Here is a 21,218-nt window from a genome sequence, read left to right as displayed (position 1 = left end):
GTAAATATCTGATATGCAGGATGGTCTTAGGCAACCCCTGTGAATGGTTCGTTCGACCGCCAAAGGGGTCGCGACCCACAGGTTGAGAACCGCTGCTAGAGTAAGGTTATAAATGCAAAGTATTCATTACTTTACCCTAATGTTTCATTTATTCTATTTGCAGAGGAGCTCATGATATTCAAGGAAGCTTTCATTTTCCTGAAGATCTCCATACTAGGGCCACTGAATGTTTGCAGGTGCATTGTCAAGGATTCGAGTCCAGCTTGACTGAATGTACTTTTACTAAGAGAAAAACTCACAGTCCCCGGGGTGTAGCTGGTGTGGTGTGCTACACACGGGATGCAGGTTGGTAGAGTGTTTTGCCTGATGTTTTTCCTTTCTTCAAGGTTATTTATTTCAAACCAAGCCTGTAAGAAACAAACAAATGATGGATACCCAGTCACCAGTCACAGAGGCAAAATCATGTTTTGGAATGAACCTAAATTGGTGTTCTTCCCTTGTTGTACCTTTTTGCCACTCAAATATTCATTCTGTCCAAGTTTCTATATGGGAAGCAGAGTTTCTTGACTCCCCTTTGCTTCCTTGAACATCTGAATTAAGGTTAACACAGCAAGCACAAGTCCATCAAACATCAGAAGAAACCTCAGGATCTCCTTTGGGATGTTCAGCCAATACACATTCCTTTAAAATATTTGTGACCGCATCCATGTTTCAATTTCCAGGCCACTCTTTCTCCTTCATCCTGACATGGGAATATTTTAGTTGTATACTAGTATATGGTGTTAAAGGCCAAAGCCTTCAATGGTGCTAAAAATGTACCACCAAATGTAAATTAACTTGAGGGTGAGGATGAATGTAGTAGTATGAAAAGAAAGATGAGGACTAATGTTTGCCAGTATCAGCAAGTGCTCCTGATTCCTGAACCCTGGCCCCAATCTCAGCAAATACAGACCTACACAGGAAGTATTGGTTTTCAGAGATAACGGCAGGGCCTTCATATGCCAGTTTTGGTATTTATTTTCCTTATTAATATAGACGATGTTGATGCTACTGATACATTTTATATTTATTTTTATTTAATGCCTGACTTTATCTTCATGTCCCCATTATTCCAAAATTGTAAGTAGCATGTCACCCACAACTCCACAAAAAAATTTCACAAAGACAATTCTTACTTTACAGTTTCTTCAACAAATGACTTCTTTCAGTGTGTGAATGAGAAACTCATTCCTCAAAATAAGGCCTGTGATGGTGTCAATGACTGTGGAGACCAAAGCGATGAGCTGTGCTGTAAAGGTAGAGATCAATTTAGCCTTTAAATCCCCCAAAATGCATCCTTCTAACTAAAAAAGAACTTTTTGTCGACTAAAAAAGTGTACATTTTCCCAACTGTTTAAAAATGTCTTTGTAGAATTAATGTGTTTGAATTAAGATTCCACCTCATTCAATTTTAAGAATAAATAAAGAAAACCAAATCTCTTCTATTTATGTTTGCATAGGGTGCCAAGGTGGAAGTTTCCTTTGTAAATCAGGTGTTTGTATTCCAAAACAGCATAAGTGCAATGGTGAGGTGGACTGCATTACAGGAGATGATGAAATTGGTTGTAAAGGTAATATAAGTTTTTGTAGTTATGAATAGATATAACTAAATTGTACCTTTTGATCATCTTCACCCAGTTCTCCCTCTTCTACCCCTTCTCTGGTAACCACAAGTTGAATCTCTGTGCAATGAGTTTGGATTTTTTAGATTCACGGTATGAGATCATACAGTATTCATCTTTTTCTGAAGCTATTTGAGTTCACTCTTTCCATATAATAATTTTTTTGTTTCTTCTCTTCCTCTTCCCCCTTCTTCCCTATTCCCTCTCTTTCCTCCTTCTCCTCCTGATTCAAAACTCTAAAGTTTAAGGTCAAAGAACACTATATAATACATGTTTAAAAATCCCCTACAAGGGAATGATTACAACATAATGCTTACTCTTCTTATCAATTTCTTGAATCTGTTAAAAAAATATATAGTCAACTGTCATTGTTACTTCTGTTTCTGTAAAGGGTCTAATTTTTTCCCCCTCTAAGGAAGGTCAAGTATAAATCTCTTTTTAAATCTCAAGTTAAAATGATTTCCTTGCTGTGGTGAAATTGGTGTGTTAAATGGAAGATGAAACATTTGTAATGCAGTATTAAAAATCAAAGGAAGATGGCATACTGTGGTCCACTTTTATGTTTTGGTTTTTTTAAAAAATATATTTTATTGATTTTTTACAGAGAGGAAGGGAGAGGGATAGAGAGTTAGAAACATCGATGAGAGAGAAGCATCGATCAACTGCCTCCTGCACATCCCCTACTGGGGATGTGCCTGCAACCAAGGTACATGCCCTTGACCGAAATCGAACCCAGGACTCTTCAGTCCCCAGGCCAATGCTCTATTCAGTGAGCCAAACCGGCTAGGGCTACTTTTATGTTTTTGTAAATAGAAATTTAAATTTTTAAACAATGTCTAAAATAAAAATGCTTTGTGTATATTTTATTCAAGTGAAAATTATCTTTTTGCTACAGTGATGTTTTCTGTTTGTTTTCAGGAGCTGGACATCCTAAAAGAAAAGGTAAATGTATTTTTATAATAGAAAATTTATATTACAGGATTGAAGATAAGAATGAAGTATTATAACTTTTGTGATATATGTATAGTATATTGCTACAGTGTGCATTTTTCTCAAATAAAAAAGTGTCGCCCTGACCAGTTTGGCTCAGTGGATAGAGCATCAGCCTGCGGACTGAAGGGTCCCAGGTTCAATTCCAATCAAGGGCATGTACCTTGGTTGCGGGCACATCCCCAGTAGGGAGTGTGCAAGAGGCAGCTGATCGATGCTTCTCTCTCATCGATGTTTCTAACTCTCTATCCCTCTCCCTTCCTCTCTGTAAAAAAATCAATAATATATATATATATTTTAAAAAGTGTCTTTTGCTGTGGTACATTACTTGTTTTTTATTTTTTCAGGCACTTTATTAGCACGTCGGGATGGTACAGAATTGGAAGGAAACAAAGGTACTGCTATCTTCTATTTTAACTGAGGAGGATATGAACATGCGTTACCGCTAGCCCAGCTTTAGTATTAGTTTAGGCACAGAGGCTGTTTTTCATAGTGTGATAGACTTTCAGTCTCATTCTCACACCCCTCCACAGCCTGCTGCCCAAAACCACCCACAGAGGGCGTCTCCCGCACATGCCACCTTTGCCTCAAAACCTCTTTTTCACCTTTCCCTCAACACCCGGCAGCTCCCGACCAAACTGCCACCAGAGGAAAGATATCTCTTTGCATGATAGGTAGTGTTTTCTTAATTATTTTATAATCCAGAAGTTCCCCAATCTGGTTCTTTAGGATCACCCTTTTCTTTCTTATTCATATAGAATGACTACCAGAAGTTCACGGTTCACCCCCCGCCCCCCCCTCCACCCCACCCCCCACCCCCTGGCCGCACTCTCAGGATTTGTTAAGATTCCTGGGGACTAAACTCAATTATTTTTTTGTGTTCCTCCTCTCTTGTTATCTTGCTTCTGAGACCGCTGTTGTTCCCACCACCAGCAGCCTTCATTATTCCCTTTCTTCTTCCCTCCCTCTTTCCCTTCCTTCCAACCTAGCTTCAGACCGCAGGGCAGAGAGATGAGTTCATGATACTCCTCAGCTCATCGCACATGATTGTCCCTGGTCTAGGAAAGACCCTACTCTTGTTTTATTTATTCTCTTTTGCCCCCGTTGCTTACTCTCATTCACCACAGCAACCATTTTAATGGGATTTAACATGAATGTCTGTTTACATGCATTCTCACCCAATGTGCATGGTTATTCTGTGAGCATTCATTTTTAATTCATATAGCATTTTGTCGTAGATCTCATATTTCCTTTTCTTCTTTTCACAAAGCATTCCGTTTTCAAGATCTGTCCATGTTGTTCTGTGGCTATTGAGTCTGTTGCTTCGAACGCTGCATGAAACTCTGTGGTGTTCGTCTTTCGTAATTTGCTCTCCGCCGTCTCAGTAACGGACTCGCAGCCCCCAGTCTGCACTGAATAGCCTCTCCTGAGGGGTGTGTAGGAGGACTTCTTTGAGACCTCTATCTGGCAAGAAACGGAGGTCTCGAGGTACACATCTGCGTGTTCTCCGACAGAGCTGTCCAGTCCTCATCTCTCCCAGCCATGCTTAAGGATTCTCCTCAATCGCACCAACATTCAGCAATACCCAGCTCTCTAATTTTGCTGTCCTCACACTGTCGGACGATATGGCACTGTTTAATTTGAAAGTGTGTAATAACCAATAATTTTAAATCTCTTTTAATAGGCATGCCAGCTGTTTGAGTTTTTTCTTCTCTTTCTTTCATCTTTGCTTTTGCCAGTTAACATATTTTGCCTCATTTCATGTCGGGATTGCAATCTTCTTTCTTGTTGGTTTGCATTCCAGATATTAATGCATTTTTCAGTTGAAGACATTGCAGATGTCTTCTTCCATTCTGCTACCCATCTGTTGAGTTTTCTTGTAGTGAGCTTTGCTGAATAGAAATCTTTCATCTATATAATCCAAGTCATGGATTGTTTTTCTGATGGTTAGTGCTGTCAGGCTCCGTGCTGCTCTTCTGACATCTAGTACACGTCAGCTACACTGCACTTCCCCATCTTCCTTTGTTGAGAGGTTAGTATGAATGCTGAGACTTCTCTTTGATTCATGAGAGTGATTTTGTGAAAGCTCCGAGCAGAGAACTCTCTCTCTCACTCTCTCTCTCTCTCTCTCTCTCTCTCTCTCTCTCTCTCTTTCTCTCTCTGCCCAGAAAATAACCTATGTGTGTGACATAACAGATACATGTATGTCCTTTCTAAAAAGAACTCGGGGAATCCAGGGCTAAGACACAGGATTGCTGCAGCAGAGTAACACTGCCCTCTGGGAAGCAACCTCATCCAAAATAGAGCCACATGTTGGTGGGAATCCACCTTTGGGTCCCGTGTCAAAGACATCAGGATCCTGTGAGTGACCGAAAAGGGCAGCAGAATAAGATGAAATCATTCCACAGAACTTAAAGCAAAATCTAAGGAAGAAAGAAGAATCTTTTTTGTTTATTTTTTTGTATTTTATTTTATTTTTATTTTTTTAAATAAATCTTTATTGTTCAGATTATTACAGTTGTTCCTCTTTCCGCCTCCCCCCCCCCCATAGCTCCCCTTCACCTGGTACCCACCCCACCCCATGCCCTTACCCACCCCATTGTCCTCTTCCATAGGTGTAAGATTTTTGTCCAATCTCTTCCCGCACCCTCCACACCCCCTTACCCCCCGCCCTGAGAATTGTCAGTCCATTCCCTTTCTATGCCCCTGCTTCTATTATATTCACCAGTTTATTCTGTTCTTCAGATTTTTTATTCACTTGATTTTTAGATTCACTTATTGATAGATATGTATTTGTTGTCACTTTGTTGTTTATAATTTTTATCTTTACCTTTTTCTTCCTCTTGTTAGAGAATACCCTTCAGCATTTCATATAATCCTTGTTTGGTGGTGATGAACTCCTTTAGCTTTTTCTTGTCTGTGAAGCTCTTTATCTGACCTTCAATTCTAAATGATAGCTTTGCTGGGTAGAGGAATCTTGGTTGGAGGTTCTTGCTATTCAGCACTTTGTATATTTCTTGCCACTCCCTTCTGGCCTGCAAAGTTTCTGTTGAGAAATCAGCTGACAGTAGTATGGGTGCTCTCTTGTAAGTAACTAACTGTTTTTCTCTTGCTGCTTTTAAGATTCTTTGTCTTTAGCCCTTGGCATTTTAATTATGATGTGTCTTGTTGTGGTCCTCCTTAGATTCCTCTTGTTTGGGGTTCTTTGCACTTCCTGGACTTTTTTCTTTCACCAGGTAGGGGAAGTTTTCTGTCAATATTTCTTCAAATATGTTTTTAACATCTTGCTCTCTCTCTTCTTCTGGCACCCCCATAATTTGAATGTTGATACACTTGAAGTTGTCCCAGAGGCTCCTTACACTACCTTCATATTTTTGGATTCTTTTTTCTTTTTGCTTTTCCAGTTGGGTGTTTTTTGCTTCTTCATATTTCAAATCTTTGACTTGATTCTTGGGATCCTCTAGTCTGCTGTTGGATCTCTGTATATTGTTCTTTATTTCAGTCAGTGTATGCTTAATTTCTGATTGATCCTTTTTCATATCCTTGAGGGTCTCACTAAATTTCTCAGAGGTTTCTAGAAGATTCTTGAGTAACCTTATAATCGTGGTTTTGAACTCTGTATCCAGTATTTTGCTTTCATCCATTTTTCATTTGTGACTTCTTTGTCTCCACATTTTGGCTGCTTCCTTGTGTTTGTTTCTATGTACTGGGTAGCTGCTAAGTCTCCTTGAGTTGATAGAGTGGCCTTGTGTGGTAGGTGCCCTATAGGGCCCAGTGGCTCAGCCTCCCCAGTCACCTGAGATAGATGCTCTTGGTGCACCCCTTTGTGGGCTGTTTGCACAGTCTTGTTGTAGTTAACCGTTGATTGCTGTTGGTATCAGTGGGAGGAATTGATCTCCAGGCCAATTGGCTGTGATGACCAGCTGGTCTACACTGGAAGATCTGTTGCACAGGAGACACCCTTATGGGGCAGGACTTGCTTCAGTAGGGCTTTGGTGCTCACTGAGCCTGCCTCTTGAGTGTGTCTCTTATGGATGTGAAGAGTTGTAATCCGTTATCATCTCCAAGGAGGTGTAAGGTCAGCCACTGTCTGGGGCCTCCCAGCAGGAGCTACAGAGACATCTGCAGATTCCTCCTCTTTGTATGGGGTTTGGAAGTGCCCAGACGAGGCACAGCTGTGAAACAAGGCCGCTGCTGTTGCCAGGTAGTGGGCCTTCTTTTGGAATCTCTGGGCTCTCTGACCCAGCTGCAGTTTATTTTAGGCAAAAGGACAGGCCATTCATATGCAAAAGCTGATGCACACAGCTTGGGTGGGGTTGTAAATTGGGTGGGGCGGGGTCTTGGGAATCACCAGGGCGGAGCACACAGCAATGGCTTCCCTGAACCAGAGAAGTCCCTGGTTCTTCACATCCTGAGCACCCATGCAGGAACAATGATAGCTGCAAGCACCTCTAAGAGTAAGCCGCCCTCACTTTCCTGTCCCAATGCCACACAGTCCAGTTTCTACCCATATGTGCCTGGGTCCCCCAGAGTCTCGCCCGTAACTGGAGTTCAGAGTAAGCAGGAGCTTATATCTCCCTCCCGTTTTAAAGAACAAAACATCCAGGTGCCAGCACTTTCCACGCCTCCGCACCTCTTATCAGTCTTAATGTGCTTTCTTTACCTTGCTAGTTGTAGAATTTCTACTCAGCCAGCTTTCCCGTGGTTCTGGGTGGTAGTTGTTCTGCCATTTAGTTGTAATTTTGATGTGGTTGTGAGAGGCAGCAAGTATAGATGATTACCTATGCCGCCATCTTGGTTTCTCTCTGTTTTATTTTTTGCTTTTGACTTCTGCATCCCAATGTCTGATACTAACCATGCCTGACACCGAAACCAATGAAATATCATTGTTTGCATGACCACTGAAAAAAGTGCCTTATTATGTACAAAAGGAGAGGAGCCTTTTCAATGACTCTTTCGGTCAGTGGCAGTGACAGCTCCCTACCTAGGTAAGGACCTTGTGAGTGCAGAGTTGAATGAGAAGCTTTCCTTCTCTGATCCGGGCATTTTGCTTGCTCTAAATGCAGGAAACTGCAGCACCATGATCTTCACCATTCACTTATATCAACAGACACCTCAAGTTTATGCCTGCCAAATTCTACACAGTTCATTTTGAGCCTTCAGAATTATGTAGCCAAAAAAAGGAAATGAGATGATGTGCTTTGGGGATTTTGTACTGTCCTTTTTAAAGGGAGGACAAGTTTTAAGACAGAAAATTATTATCCAAGTTTAATGATTGTAATGATTTGAGTTTTACTATTAACATAATTTTAAGCATTGAAAATTTGTTTTATTATAGAAGAAACAGAAATTTTGACTGCTAATATGGATGCAGGTACGTTAACATTACCGTTTTTTCTATTGGTGCACTGGTTTAATTTTAATTTTAATGTCGAGTGTGTGTATGTGTGTGTGTGTGTGTGTACTATAAATAACTCAAGCAACAATTACCTTTGGTTTAAATTTAAGTAGAAAAAATAGCATTACTTCTCTCCTTTCTTTAATAAATACTTCTTGAGAACTGCTTTAAAAATTGATTAATGCATATGACTAATTTTGAAGTGAAACAATACTATGGTCCTACATAAAGTTTTTCTATTTGTTTTGAGCTTTGTCAGGTCAGTTTTGCTGAAAACAACAAAATTTCAAGTATGACCCAGGACATTTTGAAATAGAAAAATAATGGATTTGATTGAACAAGCTATTATTTTTCAATGTTTTAAACCATGATACTAGAAGGTCTGTGAAGATCTGTGCTCTGGCCAGTTGTGCACTATCAACCAAATTAAATTTAAGTATTAAGTTCCTGGAAAATTCATAAGAGCTTTCAGGTCAGAGTGACTTGTATTAAATCCTGACTCAGTTATTTATTAGCTATATAACCTTAGATGAGTCACTTAACCTCAAATACAAATTGGGAATAAAATAGCTCCCTATTTTAGGGATATATTAAACTGAAGTTCACACGAGACTCCCTTCTAATTGCCACGCTACAAAATTAATGAACATTGAAACAAATCAGGCAATAAATCAAGAATTTAGATCTCAAAGTTACAGCTACTCAGAAGGGATTTTCAACAAAGGCCCTTTATTTTCTACTCAAGATAACATTAATTTTCTGATACTACCCAAGCTGGTTCCACAGACAATGAATGAGGTGTCTCTTTTTCCCAAAGCCCAAGCTGACATTTAAAACTGGCTATGACACTCTTCCCCCACCTTAGGAGGAGTGGGAAGTTGTTCACAATATCTCTCCCTTGAGGACCTACCTCCTTATATGCTGAAAGCAATTGACAGTGATATTAATTTTCCTTTCTAATTTGGAGCTAAGAAGCACATCTGCAAAAAATGTTCATGTCATGGTGAAATAGAGAGAGAGAGAATAAGGAGAGCATCTTACACAGTTACTTTCTTCCTTTGTCATGAATTCTCTTGCAAATTCACATCTTCATCCTGGCTCTACCGTGGTTTCTTCCCAGTAACAAATGTGCCACATCTGAATGCTCACAGAGGAAGGAAACATCACCGCGTGTCAAGCGGCTATACATATACCCCCTCTCCTGGCCAACTGACCGGGAGTAGTCTAGGGTTCTCAGCACATTATCTCTCAGGGTTAATATGATGATTAAATGAGTTAACCTCATACAAAGTGCTTAGCATGGGGTCTGACACACAGAAAGTATTGAAAATATTTCCATATAAACAGCCTCTAAAAAGTAAAAACAATGCCCTGGCCAGTGTGGCTCAGCTGGTTGAGCATTGTCCCATGCACCAAAAGGTCGCCAATTTGATCCCCATTAGGGCACATCGACGTTTCTCTCTCTCCCTCTCCTTTCTTCTCTCTCTAAAATCAATAAAAACATTTAAAAAAAAAAAGTAAAAACTATGAAAGTGAGAAGAAAAGGGTTTTCTCTGAGACTACCCTGAGCTGACCCAGGAGTAATGCCTGGGTATGTGGCATCTCTCATTGGCCAGAGGTTGATAAATATTTAGCCCTTTGGTCAGCCTCTCTCTGCCACTAGTTCACCTTGAGGAAGATTTCTGGGAGAATTGATCCAATTTTAATATTAAGCCAGAATTTTTAAACAAGATGAATAGTACAGTTTAGCATCCCAAATAATTTGCTAATGAATCTGGCCTCTTTCATATTAGCTGTGACTCTGCTTTTTTGATGGCATAGATAATCCAGAAATGTCTGCCCACAAGGTAATGGGTCCAAAATCATGATATAATCTCTTCTTTTCTTGAAGAAAGAAAACAGATAAAGTCATTGCTCCCTAAATTATCCTGCGGAGTCAAACGCAGTGGACCCACTCGAAGGAAACGAGTCGTAGGAGGAATACCAGCACAACCGGTAAACCTGCATGGAAGTCCTAATGTTCCTTCCTTCCCAGGAACAGCATGAGTTTGTGGGGTGGGGGGTGGGGGGAGTGGCAGTCTTGCGATGGAAATTTCTTAGAGCCGCCTGTTTGTAGAATGGCAGTGACCACACACTTGTCTTTACAGGGAGACTTCCCATGGCAGGTGGCAATTAGGGAAGATGATAAATTCAGCTGTGGAGGAATTTATATTGGTGGCTGTTGGGTCCTGACTGCTGCACATTGTGTCAGGTAACATACGTCTCCACTCGATTGTGAATTTCCTGAAACATGAAAATGAGTAATAGAGATTGTGACAGATGATAAACAAAAACATATGAGAAAAGTCATTGACAAGTTCCACCCTACTGACCCCTAAACACCCTCTGATATCACAACAGGGACCTCAGAGGCCAAACCCCCAAACCCTACTGTGCTCACCACAAACCAAATTGTTTACCCCAGCTGGCAAGGGCAGATCAAACCTGTACAGGTACCAAGTGACTTCACTTGGCTCATTTGCATGATGGGAAGTAGGTTGGTACTCCATACATTTATCTCCTCCATTGACAAGGTTTTGAGATTCTTGGGTCAGAGAAGTAGGGGAGGCATAGTGTTTCTGGATTTAACATTAGCATGTGACAAAAGATGTCTTATAATTAACTACAGATCGGAAATATAACTTTTTTTTTAAAGATATATTTTATTGATTTTTTACAGAGAGGAAGGGAGAGGGATAGAGAGCTAGAAACATCGATCAGCTGCCTCCTGCACACTCCCTACTGGGGATGTGCCTGCAACCAAGGTACATGCCCTTGACCGGAATCGAACCTGGGACCCTTGAGTCCGTAGGCCGATGCTCTATCCACTGAGCCAAACCAGTTAGGGCCGGAAATATAACTTTTATGCAGGACCAATAAGGCAAGTTAATAAGTGTCTGGATTCATTCAAAAGGGATGTCATAACTAAACACAGAGTGGGTGTCTTAAACAACAGAAATTAATTTTCTCAGTCTGGAGGCTGGAAGTGCAAGATTAAGATATCGGTAGGGATGGTTTCTCTTTGGCTTGCTGTGGAGAAACAATCCCTACTGATATCATGATCTTCTTACTGTGTCCTCACATGGCCTTTTCTCCATGAGCCTGAATTCCTGATGTCTATGTATGTATGCATTTTGTTAATCCTCACCCAAGGATATTTTTCCATTGATTTTTAGGGAGAGTAGAAGAGGGAGGGAAGACAGAGAGAAACATCGATGTGAGAGAAACACAATGATTGGTTGCCTCCTGCATGAGCCCTGACCAGGGCCCGGGGGTAAGGGAGGAGCCTGCAACCAAGGTACATGCCCTTGTCTGGAATCGAACCTGGGACTCTTTGGTCCACAGGCTGATGCTCTATCCACTGAGACAAACCGGTTAGGACTCTTTCTGTTTTTATAAGGAGACCAGTATACTGGATTCAGGCTTCACTCCTATAACCTCATTTAAAGCTCTTTAAAGGCCCGATCTCCAAACACATCCAATCACATTGGGGATTAGGCTTCAACATGTGAATTTTAGGGGGACACAATTCAGTCCAAAATAGTGACTGCAGGAAAACACCTAAAGGTGTTGGTCCTGACTAAAGGTGACCTTTGAGGAGAACACAGTTTGGAATTCTGGCCTCCGTTCTGCTCATTAGAATGAATGAAGTATTATTTATCGAGCACCTCTTACAGATCAAATACTGTGCCTGGCACTTTCACATGTGTCTTTTTTTAACATTCTCACAGTTCTAAGAAGTAAATACTACTCTTCCTTTATATAGATAAGCAGACTTAGACTGAGAAGTTACATGACTTGACTTACGCTACACTACTAGCCAATAGCAGAGCCAGGATAAAGTCAAGGTCGACATATCTGACAGTAGCTTAGATGAAGGCCTACTTAACAAATCTGCAGATGACCCAAAGTGGAGAGGGATGAGAAACATGTTGAATGATTAAATATGTTGGGTGATACCCATGAAGATCCTTATGGGTTGGAGCAATGAGCCAAAATGTAATTTCTTCCAAAATGACCCTTTTCTCTTGGCTTCTGTGGTACACACTCTCCTGGTTTTCTCTCATCCTCTGCAGAGGCCACACCTTCCCTGCCATTTTTGCAGCTTCCCCCTCCTGTGACTGAGCATTATTGCTCAGGCGAAATTCTGGAGTTCTCCAATATTGAGCCTGGTTTCCCCTTCTCTTCTTACTTTTCTCCTTAAAGTTAACTGTGCTTTATGCTAAAACAATGCTATATGCTGACACAATGATATCTCCAGCCTGGACCTCTCCTCCAACCACTGACTATCTACAGTCAACTGTCTATCAATACTTCTTGGCTATATCTAAAGTACATTGAATTCAGAATCTCTAACACTGAACTCATGATATGCCCCTTGCCCCAAATATGGGTCTGTTCCAGTGTTTCCCATCTCAGCAAATGACACCACCATTCATCTAGTTACACAAGGCAGGAATCTAAGCATCATCACATTTCTCTCCCTCAACCTTACCACAGGCCAGCCAATATATCACCAACTCTAGGTGGCATTTTAAATTTCTAATTATTTAATTCTCAAAACTTTCCGTCTCCATGGTTGCCCTGCTTTCTCCTCTCCTCTGGATTATACCAACTGCCTCCCAATTGGCTTATTTACATTCACTTTACCCACCTCCTCCCCCATCTATCCATTCTCTACTGTGCATCAAGAGCAATATTTCCATACCTGGTTTTGATCAGTTATTGCTTAAAATTCAATAGCTTTGCATTCCTCCTAGGATAAAAACAAAACAAAACAAAAAACTAAACAAAAAAATGGCATGGCCCATTAGGCCCCATATGGCCTGAGCCCTGCTTACCTTAGTCAAACACATCTTGCTCCACAGCTTCACCTCCTGCTTTCTGCACCACCCACTCTGGACTTCTTTCAGCTACTCAAGTGCACTTCTCTCCCTGCTGCAAAGAGACCATCATATGTGTTTCCCCTGCCTGAATGGTCCTTCCTACCCTGTTTCTCTAGTTAGTGTGACTCGTTATTCAGATCTCAGCTTAATTTTCACTTCCTCACAGGACCTTCCTTGACTCCCTTAAGTCAAAGAGGCCCTCTTGGTAAGTTCTTAGAATCCATATGCTTTCATTCCTTTCACTTTTCACAGTAGAATACATACCTTCATTAGTGTGATTATCTATTTAATGCTAAATCTTTCCATAAACCCTAAGCTCCATGAAGTCAGGAACTATTTCTGACTTTGCTCATTTCTGTATCCCAATGGCTACCATAGTACCTGGTATACAGTAGGTGCACACTAAGTATTTGTTTAGTAAATTGAATGCATAAACAGGGTTAACCTTTCAACAATATTCAGGACCTCTGATCCTGAAAAACAACCAAAATTAATATGAAGAACAGCATTTTTTGAACACTAAGTATTAAATAAAAGCATCCTGAATGCCTCATTATCTCCTAGGACATCATTGTTTAAGGAGATTACCTGGGAAAAATGATGGTAGGTGCCCAATTTGCTGGAAACCAAGAAGTGAAAATTGGTATGAAATGGAGTGAGGCATAAGAACAGGCAATATTTAGCTCATTCGCCATTTCAACCAGATTTTAAAACAGCTGCCATGTTTCATGTACAATACTAGGCATGGACATCTACCCATAGATTAACAAGACACTGTTTTTTACTTCAAGGCTGTGAGCAAGTCAATAGCAAGGTTAGGATGCAGTCTTAAAGGTCAGGATAACAACTGCTGTGTTCTTCGCTCTGAGAACCTCTGGGTTAGCAGAGTAATGAGAGGTGTGTACTCTGACTTCCCAGTTCTGGGCTAGACACCTGCAAACACCTTCAGTGATGGTGCTCTCACTCCAGAGACAGCCAACTCATTCCCCCCGTGGGATTCTCTGGATGTCCCTGATATTGAGCAGTTAGAGTATTCCTCTCTTCATTTACCCACTGACTTTATTTTAACACTGTCCTTAAACTTAATCACACTGCTTCATGAGAGCAAAGATAAACAAAGAAATCTGGGAAAGTGATAAAAGTTCTTTAGAAGGGAGAATATAAAGAATATAAAGCTGCCAAAACCGGTTTGGCTCAGTGGATAGAGCATTGGCCTGCGGACTGAAGGGTCCCAGGTTCGATTCCGGTCAAGGGCATGTGCCTGGGTTGCGGGCACATCCCCAGTGGGAGATGTGCAGGAGGCAGCTGATCGATGTTTCTCTCTCATCGATGTTTCTACCTCTCTATCCCTCTCTCTTCCTCTCTGTAAAAAATCAATAAAAAAATATATGTTTGGAAAAAAATATATAAAGCATCAGAAGTCCTTGCTCATAGCTTTCTGTTTTATTAACGTATTTTATTTCCCTTTGATTCCATTATAGGGTCAGTAAAATTCACCGTTACCAAATATGGGTATCATTGTTAGACTGGATAAACCCGAACTCTGGGATAACTGTTCATATGGCCAATAAAATTATTATCCACGAAAACTACAATGGAGCCACCTACCAAAACGACATAGCTTTGATTGAACTGAAAAAACGCCCAACACAAACTGATTGTGTGCTGCCTAGTACTATCCCTGCCTGTGTCCCCTGGTCTCCATATTTATTCGCACCTAATGATAAATGCATCATTTCTGGCTTGGGTCGAGAAAGAGGTATGCATTTTACAATTTGTTATAATCAGAAACTAGGGGTTGAAAATGAATGGGAATAGAAATGCCTAGGAGCTAATCTCCTAGTGCTCAGAGAGAATGGAGCATCAAATCCAGGAAAGTGAACATCCAGCGAGGCTGGCTTCTGTGTGTGGGACCTGTGTCCCGGCCCAGCATGCTGGGCTCTGCGGTGCCCGTGCTTGGCTTCCTGCTCCACTGCCACCATCATGAAATTCTTCATTCTTTTTGCAGGGGTCCCACCTCACATTTTCCTTTTCCACTGACTTTCACAGATCCTGATCTGCATTTTCAAAGGATACCTACTCTCTGTGAGCCTAAAGCAAACATTGATAGGCAACCATTTACCAAGAAAAAGTATAGTGTCAGGGGGACATGTAGCATGGCTTGGATTTGTTGGAGAGATCTGGGTGGAAGATGAACAGGTTGTCATAGGGATAGAAAAAGTATATGCTGAGACAGTGACCCCACAACCCTCTGCTTTCTCCTCTCCTCTCCCCCATTCTCCATGCCCCACACCCCCACATCCCATAAAGAAAAAGACATGAAAAATTCCTTCTTTCAGCCCCTATGGTTTGAGATGAACATTCATATGAATAAGAGCTGTGGACACTTATGAACAAATTATTTAAAAGACCTGCTAAATGAGAGGTTAGATTTAAATTAGCGAATACTTTTTTTTCATCTTAAAGAGTTAGCCTTGAAATTTAGCTTCCTTATGACCGCTTAAACTCTCTTCGTAAATAACTTCATTGCATTGGTCTTACAGACTCATATTTCAATATGTCCTTTATAACCGCCACACTAAAAAGTATAAAATATGTATGAATTAACCTGGATTGTGGTATGTTTGAATACCCAACACTTACAAAATACTAAATTTTATTAGTACTTAATTCATCCAGAAAGCATTATGTCCTTATATTTGTTATTTGTTTAGAATACTTAGGTACATTTATAAGGATACACAAAAATACAGGTAAAAGAATATAATAAACGTACTTATCACCTAGTTTCCACAGTTATCAATATTCTACCATTCTTGTTTTATCTCTCTGAATCAATCCCTATTTCAATAGGATAATTAAGAAGGTTTATTTTTTTTATTTTTGTTCATCCTTATCTGGGGGTAACTTTCCATTGATTTTTTTAGAGAGAGTGGAAGGGAGGGGAGAAACAGAGAGAAAAATCAATGTGAAAGAGACACATCAATTGGTTGCCTCCCACACGAGTCCTGACCAAGGCCAGGGGTCGAGCTTAAAACCGAGGTACATGCCCCTGACCAGAATCAAACCCGGGACCTTTCAGTCCATGGGCCTATGCTCTATCCACTAAGCCAAACAAGCAAGGGCAGGAAGGTTTATTTTTCATTTTATTTTTTAAACTATATTTTTATTGATTTCAGAGAGGAAGGGGGAGGGAGAGGGAGAGAGAAACAGAAACATTAGGGATGAAAGATAATCATTTGGCTGCCTCCTGAATACCCCCCAATGGGTGTGCAACCTGGGCATGTGCCCTGACGGGGAATTAAACCATGACTTCTTGGTTCATAGGTCCACGCCCAACCACTGAGCCACTCAGGCCAGGCGAAGGTTTATTTTTAAAGGGGTTAATTACACAGATGTAGGTGTGGGGTTGGGGAACCACAAGGGCTATGCAGAAACCCAGTACTAACAGTACCAGAACTGACACCTTTCCTAGATTTGAATGTGTAAAGGGACAGAGAAACTACCAGAAGGAGAAACAGCTTTAGGTATAGCAATGACCTTGAGTTGAAGGTTACAGCCAGCCCTAATCCTGCTAGCTTCTCTTCTCCCCTCCCTCCCTTCTGCTAGGTCTTCTGTTAGAAAGCAACTGAAAACCAGAGGCTAATGGATTCCTATTGAAGTATCCCTTTACCTCCAGGTCAGGCTCTTAGGGCAGTGAGCAAGGCATTAAAGAGTAGAGAGTGGATCTGTAGAGCTATTAAGCACATTTCCAACACACGCTTATTTTTTCCTGGAATATATTAAGTCAAATCCCAGATATCATGTAATTTCACCAATGAATACTCTAGTAAAAATCTAGAGTATTTTTTATACTCAACAAAATGAAAGTGATTTGACAATGTCATCTAATAACCAGCCCATGTTTAATATTTCTCAAGGAATATTCCTCAAGCTGCAGAGGCTACAAGGTAGAAAGACAAAGGCCAGCTCTCAAGGGACTTACAGCTCTCAAGGGATTCCTCTCCTAGGCAGGCAGGAGCCACCAGCTGGGAATGCTACCTTCAGACAGAACAATGTGACAGTGCCTCAAAAATGATACAAAACAATTTAGGGAAGGGAGCTATCTCCTGAGTCATTAAAATTCTCCCATGGTACAGCAGCTCCCAGTTTTTAAAGGCTTCTCCTGACTTAGGGGAAACGATAAACTACTAATTTTAAAAAGCTCTTATCCTGAGGAAAGTAGCCATCCTAAGACTAACTTGAGATAGGACCTGAAGGGGAAAAAAAGAAACTCTTCCCAGATTTGCCACGTACTTCGGTGGGTTTTTGTCTCCCTCCACTTCCCAGAAGAGAGTATCAGTTCTGCAGTTAACTCCTACGTGCTCACTACAGTGCTAGGGTCTTCGGAGTCATCCTCTCAGGACAAGCCAGAGAACTCTGTCCCCAGGTAGTTTACGGGTTAACTGAGAAGTTAAGCCATTTGCCATTAGATGTTTAATATATAATTTAATTACTGAGTTCATGGGTTAATTATATAAGTTTTTATTAAGCAACTACCGTGTTAGCATGAGGCTGGGTGCTGGTGCAGCAGTGGGTGAGTCAGGCCTGGGCCCTGCCCTCCTGGAGCATAAAAGTTACTGCAAGCTGGGAAAAAGGAGGAGGAGGGGAGCTGGGCAAAGATTCACTTCTCTACCTGGGACATCTCACCCTGTATTCTTTTTTTTTTTTTAATATATTTTATTGATTTTTCACAGAGAGGAAGGGAAGGGGATAGAGAGTTAGAAACATCGATGGGAGAGAAACATCGATCAGTTGCCTCTTGCATACCCCCGACTGGGGATGTGCCTGCAACCACGGTACATGCCCTTGGCCGCAATCGAACCTGGGACCCTTCAGCCTGCAGGGCGACGCTCTATCCACTGAGCCAAACCGGTCAGGGCTCACCCTGTATTCTTAGGTTTTTCTCGTCTTTCCTGGACTATGGATTAGCAACATTACCTGGTCCTTTGTTCAAGTCCCAAATCTCTAGCTTAAATGGAAAGGAAATCCTAAACCCTCTTTTAATCACTTTCAGATCACTTCGGAGATGGAGTTCCTCACAGACACAAAAAAAACATACCCACTGATAACTTCATATGCATTTATTTTAACTTCTGACATTAAAAAGTTGTTTTCACTCAACAAGCACTTTGAAGGAAAGAGGGGACTATAAGAAACTAGAAGCTATTTAGGTGGGAAGACCCTGGTCCCAATTCCTGTCCAACTCCCCCACAAGACCAGGCCATCAGGGGGGAGTTTTTCTCATTCATCTCAGAGTACTCAGCTCTTGATTAAACCAGTATGACTTCAGAATGTCCCTAGACTATTTTTAGAAAGGCAAATGTAGAAAATGGGGATATGAGCAGTGTATGATTAAATATGCTAATGAATTAGCCTCAAAAGTGTATGACTCTGTTTGAGAATATACAGATTCTTATATCTTCCTAATGATGTACTAAACTATGAGACTAAATATTTATTTAGATTTCTCATTTGTGTCTTCTAAATGTGTATTTTTTTTTCTCTCACTTTGTTTAGATAACCAAAAAGTCTATTCACTTCTATGGGGTGAAGTTCACCTAATAGCTAATTGCTCTAAGTATTACCCAGGTCGGTTCTTTGAAGAAGAAATGATATGTGCAGGTGAGTACTAAGTGGTTTTTCTGATGTATTTTTCTACATGCTCCCAACAAAAGTGTATCCTCCCCCACCCCCCAGTGAATTAGCCCCCTTGGGCCCTGAACGCTTTCATGTGGTTTCCTGGCTGTTGCATTATCACACTTTCAGGCCCCTCCCCTTAATTCAAGTCCCCTCATTCAAATACTAAGAGGAAAAGTCTTCCTTAAGCGAGCACACAGCAGTATAGCAAGGTGACTAAGAGCACAGACTCTGGAACCAGACTCCTGGGTTTACATCCCGTTTTTACCCACTAGTACTCACGTGACCTTGAGCAAGTTTCCTCAGTCCACAAAATTGAGGATCTTAGTAGATGAGGACACTGAGATGCAGAAAGTTACATAATTTGGCCAAAGTCTTACAGACAACTCGTATATCCAGGATGAAAGCGCAACCTTCTTCAAAATAAAAATCCAAATGATCTAATGATCTTATTTTGAATGCATCCCATTGGAATGAAATTCTCCCTCCTTAGAAATCCCATTGCACTTCTTACAATACCTGCCACTGTCTCCCTTGATATTGTAGTGATGCCAGTGCCCCTACCTAATACAATTCAGCAGTTCCTACTTTTGGTGGTGACCCAAAGGCAGGGTTCTGGCCAGGTAGTGCATTTATGATGTTTTATCAAAGCCACCAATAAGTAGTGTATTACTGAAAAAGGCCAAGTTACTGGTATCCTATGAATTCTTGGATACAGTGATTTTAAAAGTTTGGAAAGTCATAAGAGTGAGAAGAAAGTAAGCAGACTATTTCCTGTGCCCTCCCATATTAAAATGAAGTTCAGGATTATAGAGGACAAAAGGGGAGAATAGCACCAAATCTATCAGCTCTGAGGTCTGGCTGCCCAAGTCCAGACTCTGACACTTATTATGTATGGTCTTGGACAACAGAGAGGTTAATATTTATAACCTCTCCATACCTTATTTGTTTCATCTTGAAATAGGCATAATAATGATACCTCCTGGGGTTGTGTTGAAGATTAAAGCAATGAATGACTAATGCATATAAACACTCCATAAGCACTAGGTATTCCTATTTTCCCACCCAGCCTACTTTCACACCCTAATTCTATCATCTACTAATTACTTAACCCAGGGCAATTTAGTATCTACTTTGTGTCTCATTTTCCATCTTTAAAATGAAAATTGGAATTTTGAGAAAATGATACTACTTACTGAAATAAAATATTTGGCATAGCACCTGTCACACTCAACATTTGATGCTATTTTCAGAATGCAATCTTATCATAGTATAAACCTACGTAAAGTAGGGAAGGCAGGGAGGGCACTTGATACATTTAGAGAATGAGTAGATCAAGCATTTCCCAGCCTGTATGCTAACAACTCCTTGGGCCTAGCAGGGTTATGCAAGGGAGAAAGTGTGAGAAAGCGAAGTCGTTTGCATTCCTTGATGGGAGAGGCAGAAAGGCAGCATGGTGGCCTTGACGAATGCAAGTAAATGTGTGATTTCCTTTTTCCTTTGTCTTTGTCAGGTACAGATGATGGTTCCATTGATGCCTGTAAAGGGGACTCTGGTGGCCCCTTAGTCTGTCAGGATGCCAACAACAAGACATATATTTGGGGTATTGTGAGTTGGGGTGAAAACTGTGGAAAACCAGATTTCCCAGGTGTTTACACCAAAGTGGCCAATTATTTTGACTGGATTAGCCATCATGTGGGAAGAGCTGTTATTTCTCAGTACAATGTATAAAGCTGTGATTCTTCTTCTTTCCACTCTTTTTCTTTCAGGAGTTCCATTTTAATTGAAATGATACTGCATAACTAGTACTTCTCGGGGGGGGGGGGGGAGCAAATTTTATTGAATCTTTTTAAAGGTCACTGCAAAGTTTATGCCATATTGGAATTCTGCTGTATAATTCTCAAATAAATATTTTAGTCTAGCATGCATGTTTTATTAGAAATGTGATTAAATGATCTCATCATACAGGGGCGACATATTGACTATACTAAAGGTTTAGCTAGTTGAGTGACATTGGAGTCACATAAGCCTACTTTCACACCCTAATTCTATCACCTACTAGTTACTTGAACTTGGGCAATTTAATATCTACTTTGTGTCTCATTTTCCATCTTTAAAATGAAAACTGGAATTTTGAGAAAATGATTCTACATACTGGAATAAAATATTTCCCATAGTGCCTGTCACAGGGAAATAGCTGACCTCACAGCTCTCATCCCATTTCCCTGCTTCTTTACAGATTAAAAGTTCTTGAAAAAATTGTCTTTAGTTTCTCATTTCACAAGTTCATCTTGACTCTTTCTTGAAACCTCTCCACAGACAGCACAACACAACCACTGACCTCCTTGGTATCAAACCTCATGGTCAACCCCTCAGGGCACCACACTCCTCTGCTGAGCTGGCTGCCTCCAGCCTTCGGCCTCAGCCCCCTCCCCAGCCTTCTCCTTCTGGTCACTCCTCTCTCTCTGCACTTCCCCTGGTGACCTCATCTAGACTCACTTTAAAAATCCTACCTGCAGTCCAATGACTCAAACATCGTATCTCCAGCCATGACCTTTCCTAGAA

At 40.9% G+C, this 21,218-nt stretch overlaps 1 protein-coding gene across 2 annotated transcripts in view; it reads left to right on the top strand.

Annotated features, from left to right (window-relative positions):
- Positions 1 to 20,910, top strand: part of CFI (complement factor I) — a 39,587-nt gene extending 18,677 nt beyond the window's left edge. Inside the window, exons 4-14 of one of the 2 annotated variants that reach the window (XM_081110466.1) lie at positions 164 to 345; positions 1,183 to 1,296; positions 1,500 to 1,610; positions 2,580 to 2,603; positions 2,999 to 3,046; positions 7,990 to 8,025; positions 9,941 to 10,044; positions 10,197 to 10,300; positions 14,456 to 14,733; positions 18,534 to 18,638; positions 20,167 to 20,910. In XM_081110466.1, the coding sequence (XP_080966592.1) occupies positions 164 to 345; positions 1,183 to 1,296; positions 1,500 to 1,610; positions 2,580 to 2,603; positions 2,999 to 3,046; positions 7,990 to 8,025; positions 9,941 to 10,044; positions 10,197 to 10,300; positions 14,456 to 14,733; positions 18,534 to 18,638; positions 20,167 to 20,384 (1,324 nt within the window). In that variant the 3' untranslated portion in view covers positions 20,385 to 20,910. The remainder of the gene's footprint in view (positions 1 to 163; positions 346 to 1,182; positions 1,297 to 1,499; positions 1,611 to 2,579; positions 2,604 to 2,998; positions 3,047 to 7,989; positions 8,026 to 9,940; positions 10,045 to 10,196; positions 10,301 to 14,455; positions 14,734 to 18,533; positions 18,639 to 20,166) is intronic. The other variant, XM_081110467.1, reaches the window with a different exon arrangement.
- Positions 20,911 to 21,218: the final 308 nt, after the last annotated feature.

The sequence above is a fragment of the Myotis nattereri genome (genome assembly GCF_964212035.1).
Source record: "Myotis nattereri genome assembly, chromosome: 1".
Lineage (NCBI taxonomy): Eukaryota > Metazoa > Chordata > Mammalia > Chiroptera > Vespertilionidae > Myotis > Myotis nattereri.
The sequence above is the reverse complement of the archived record's forward strand: the minus strand, read 5'-3'. Positions and strand labels throughout refer to the sequence as shown.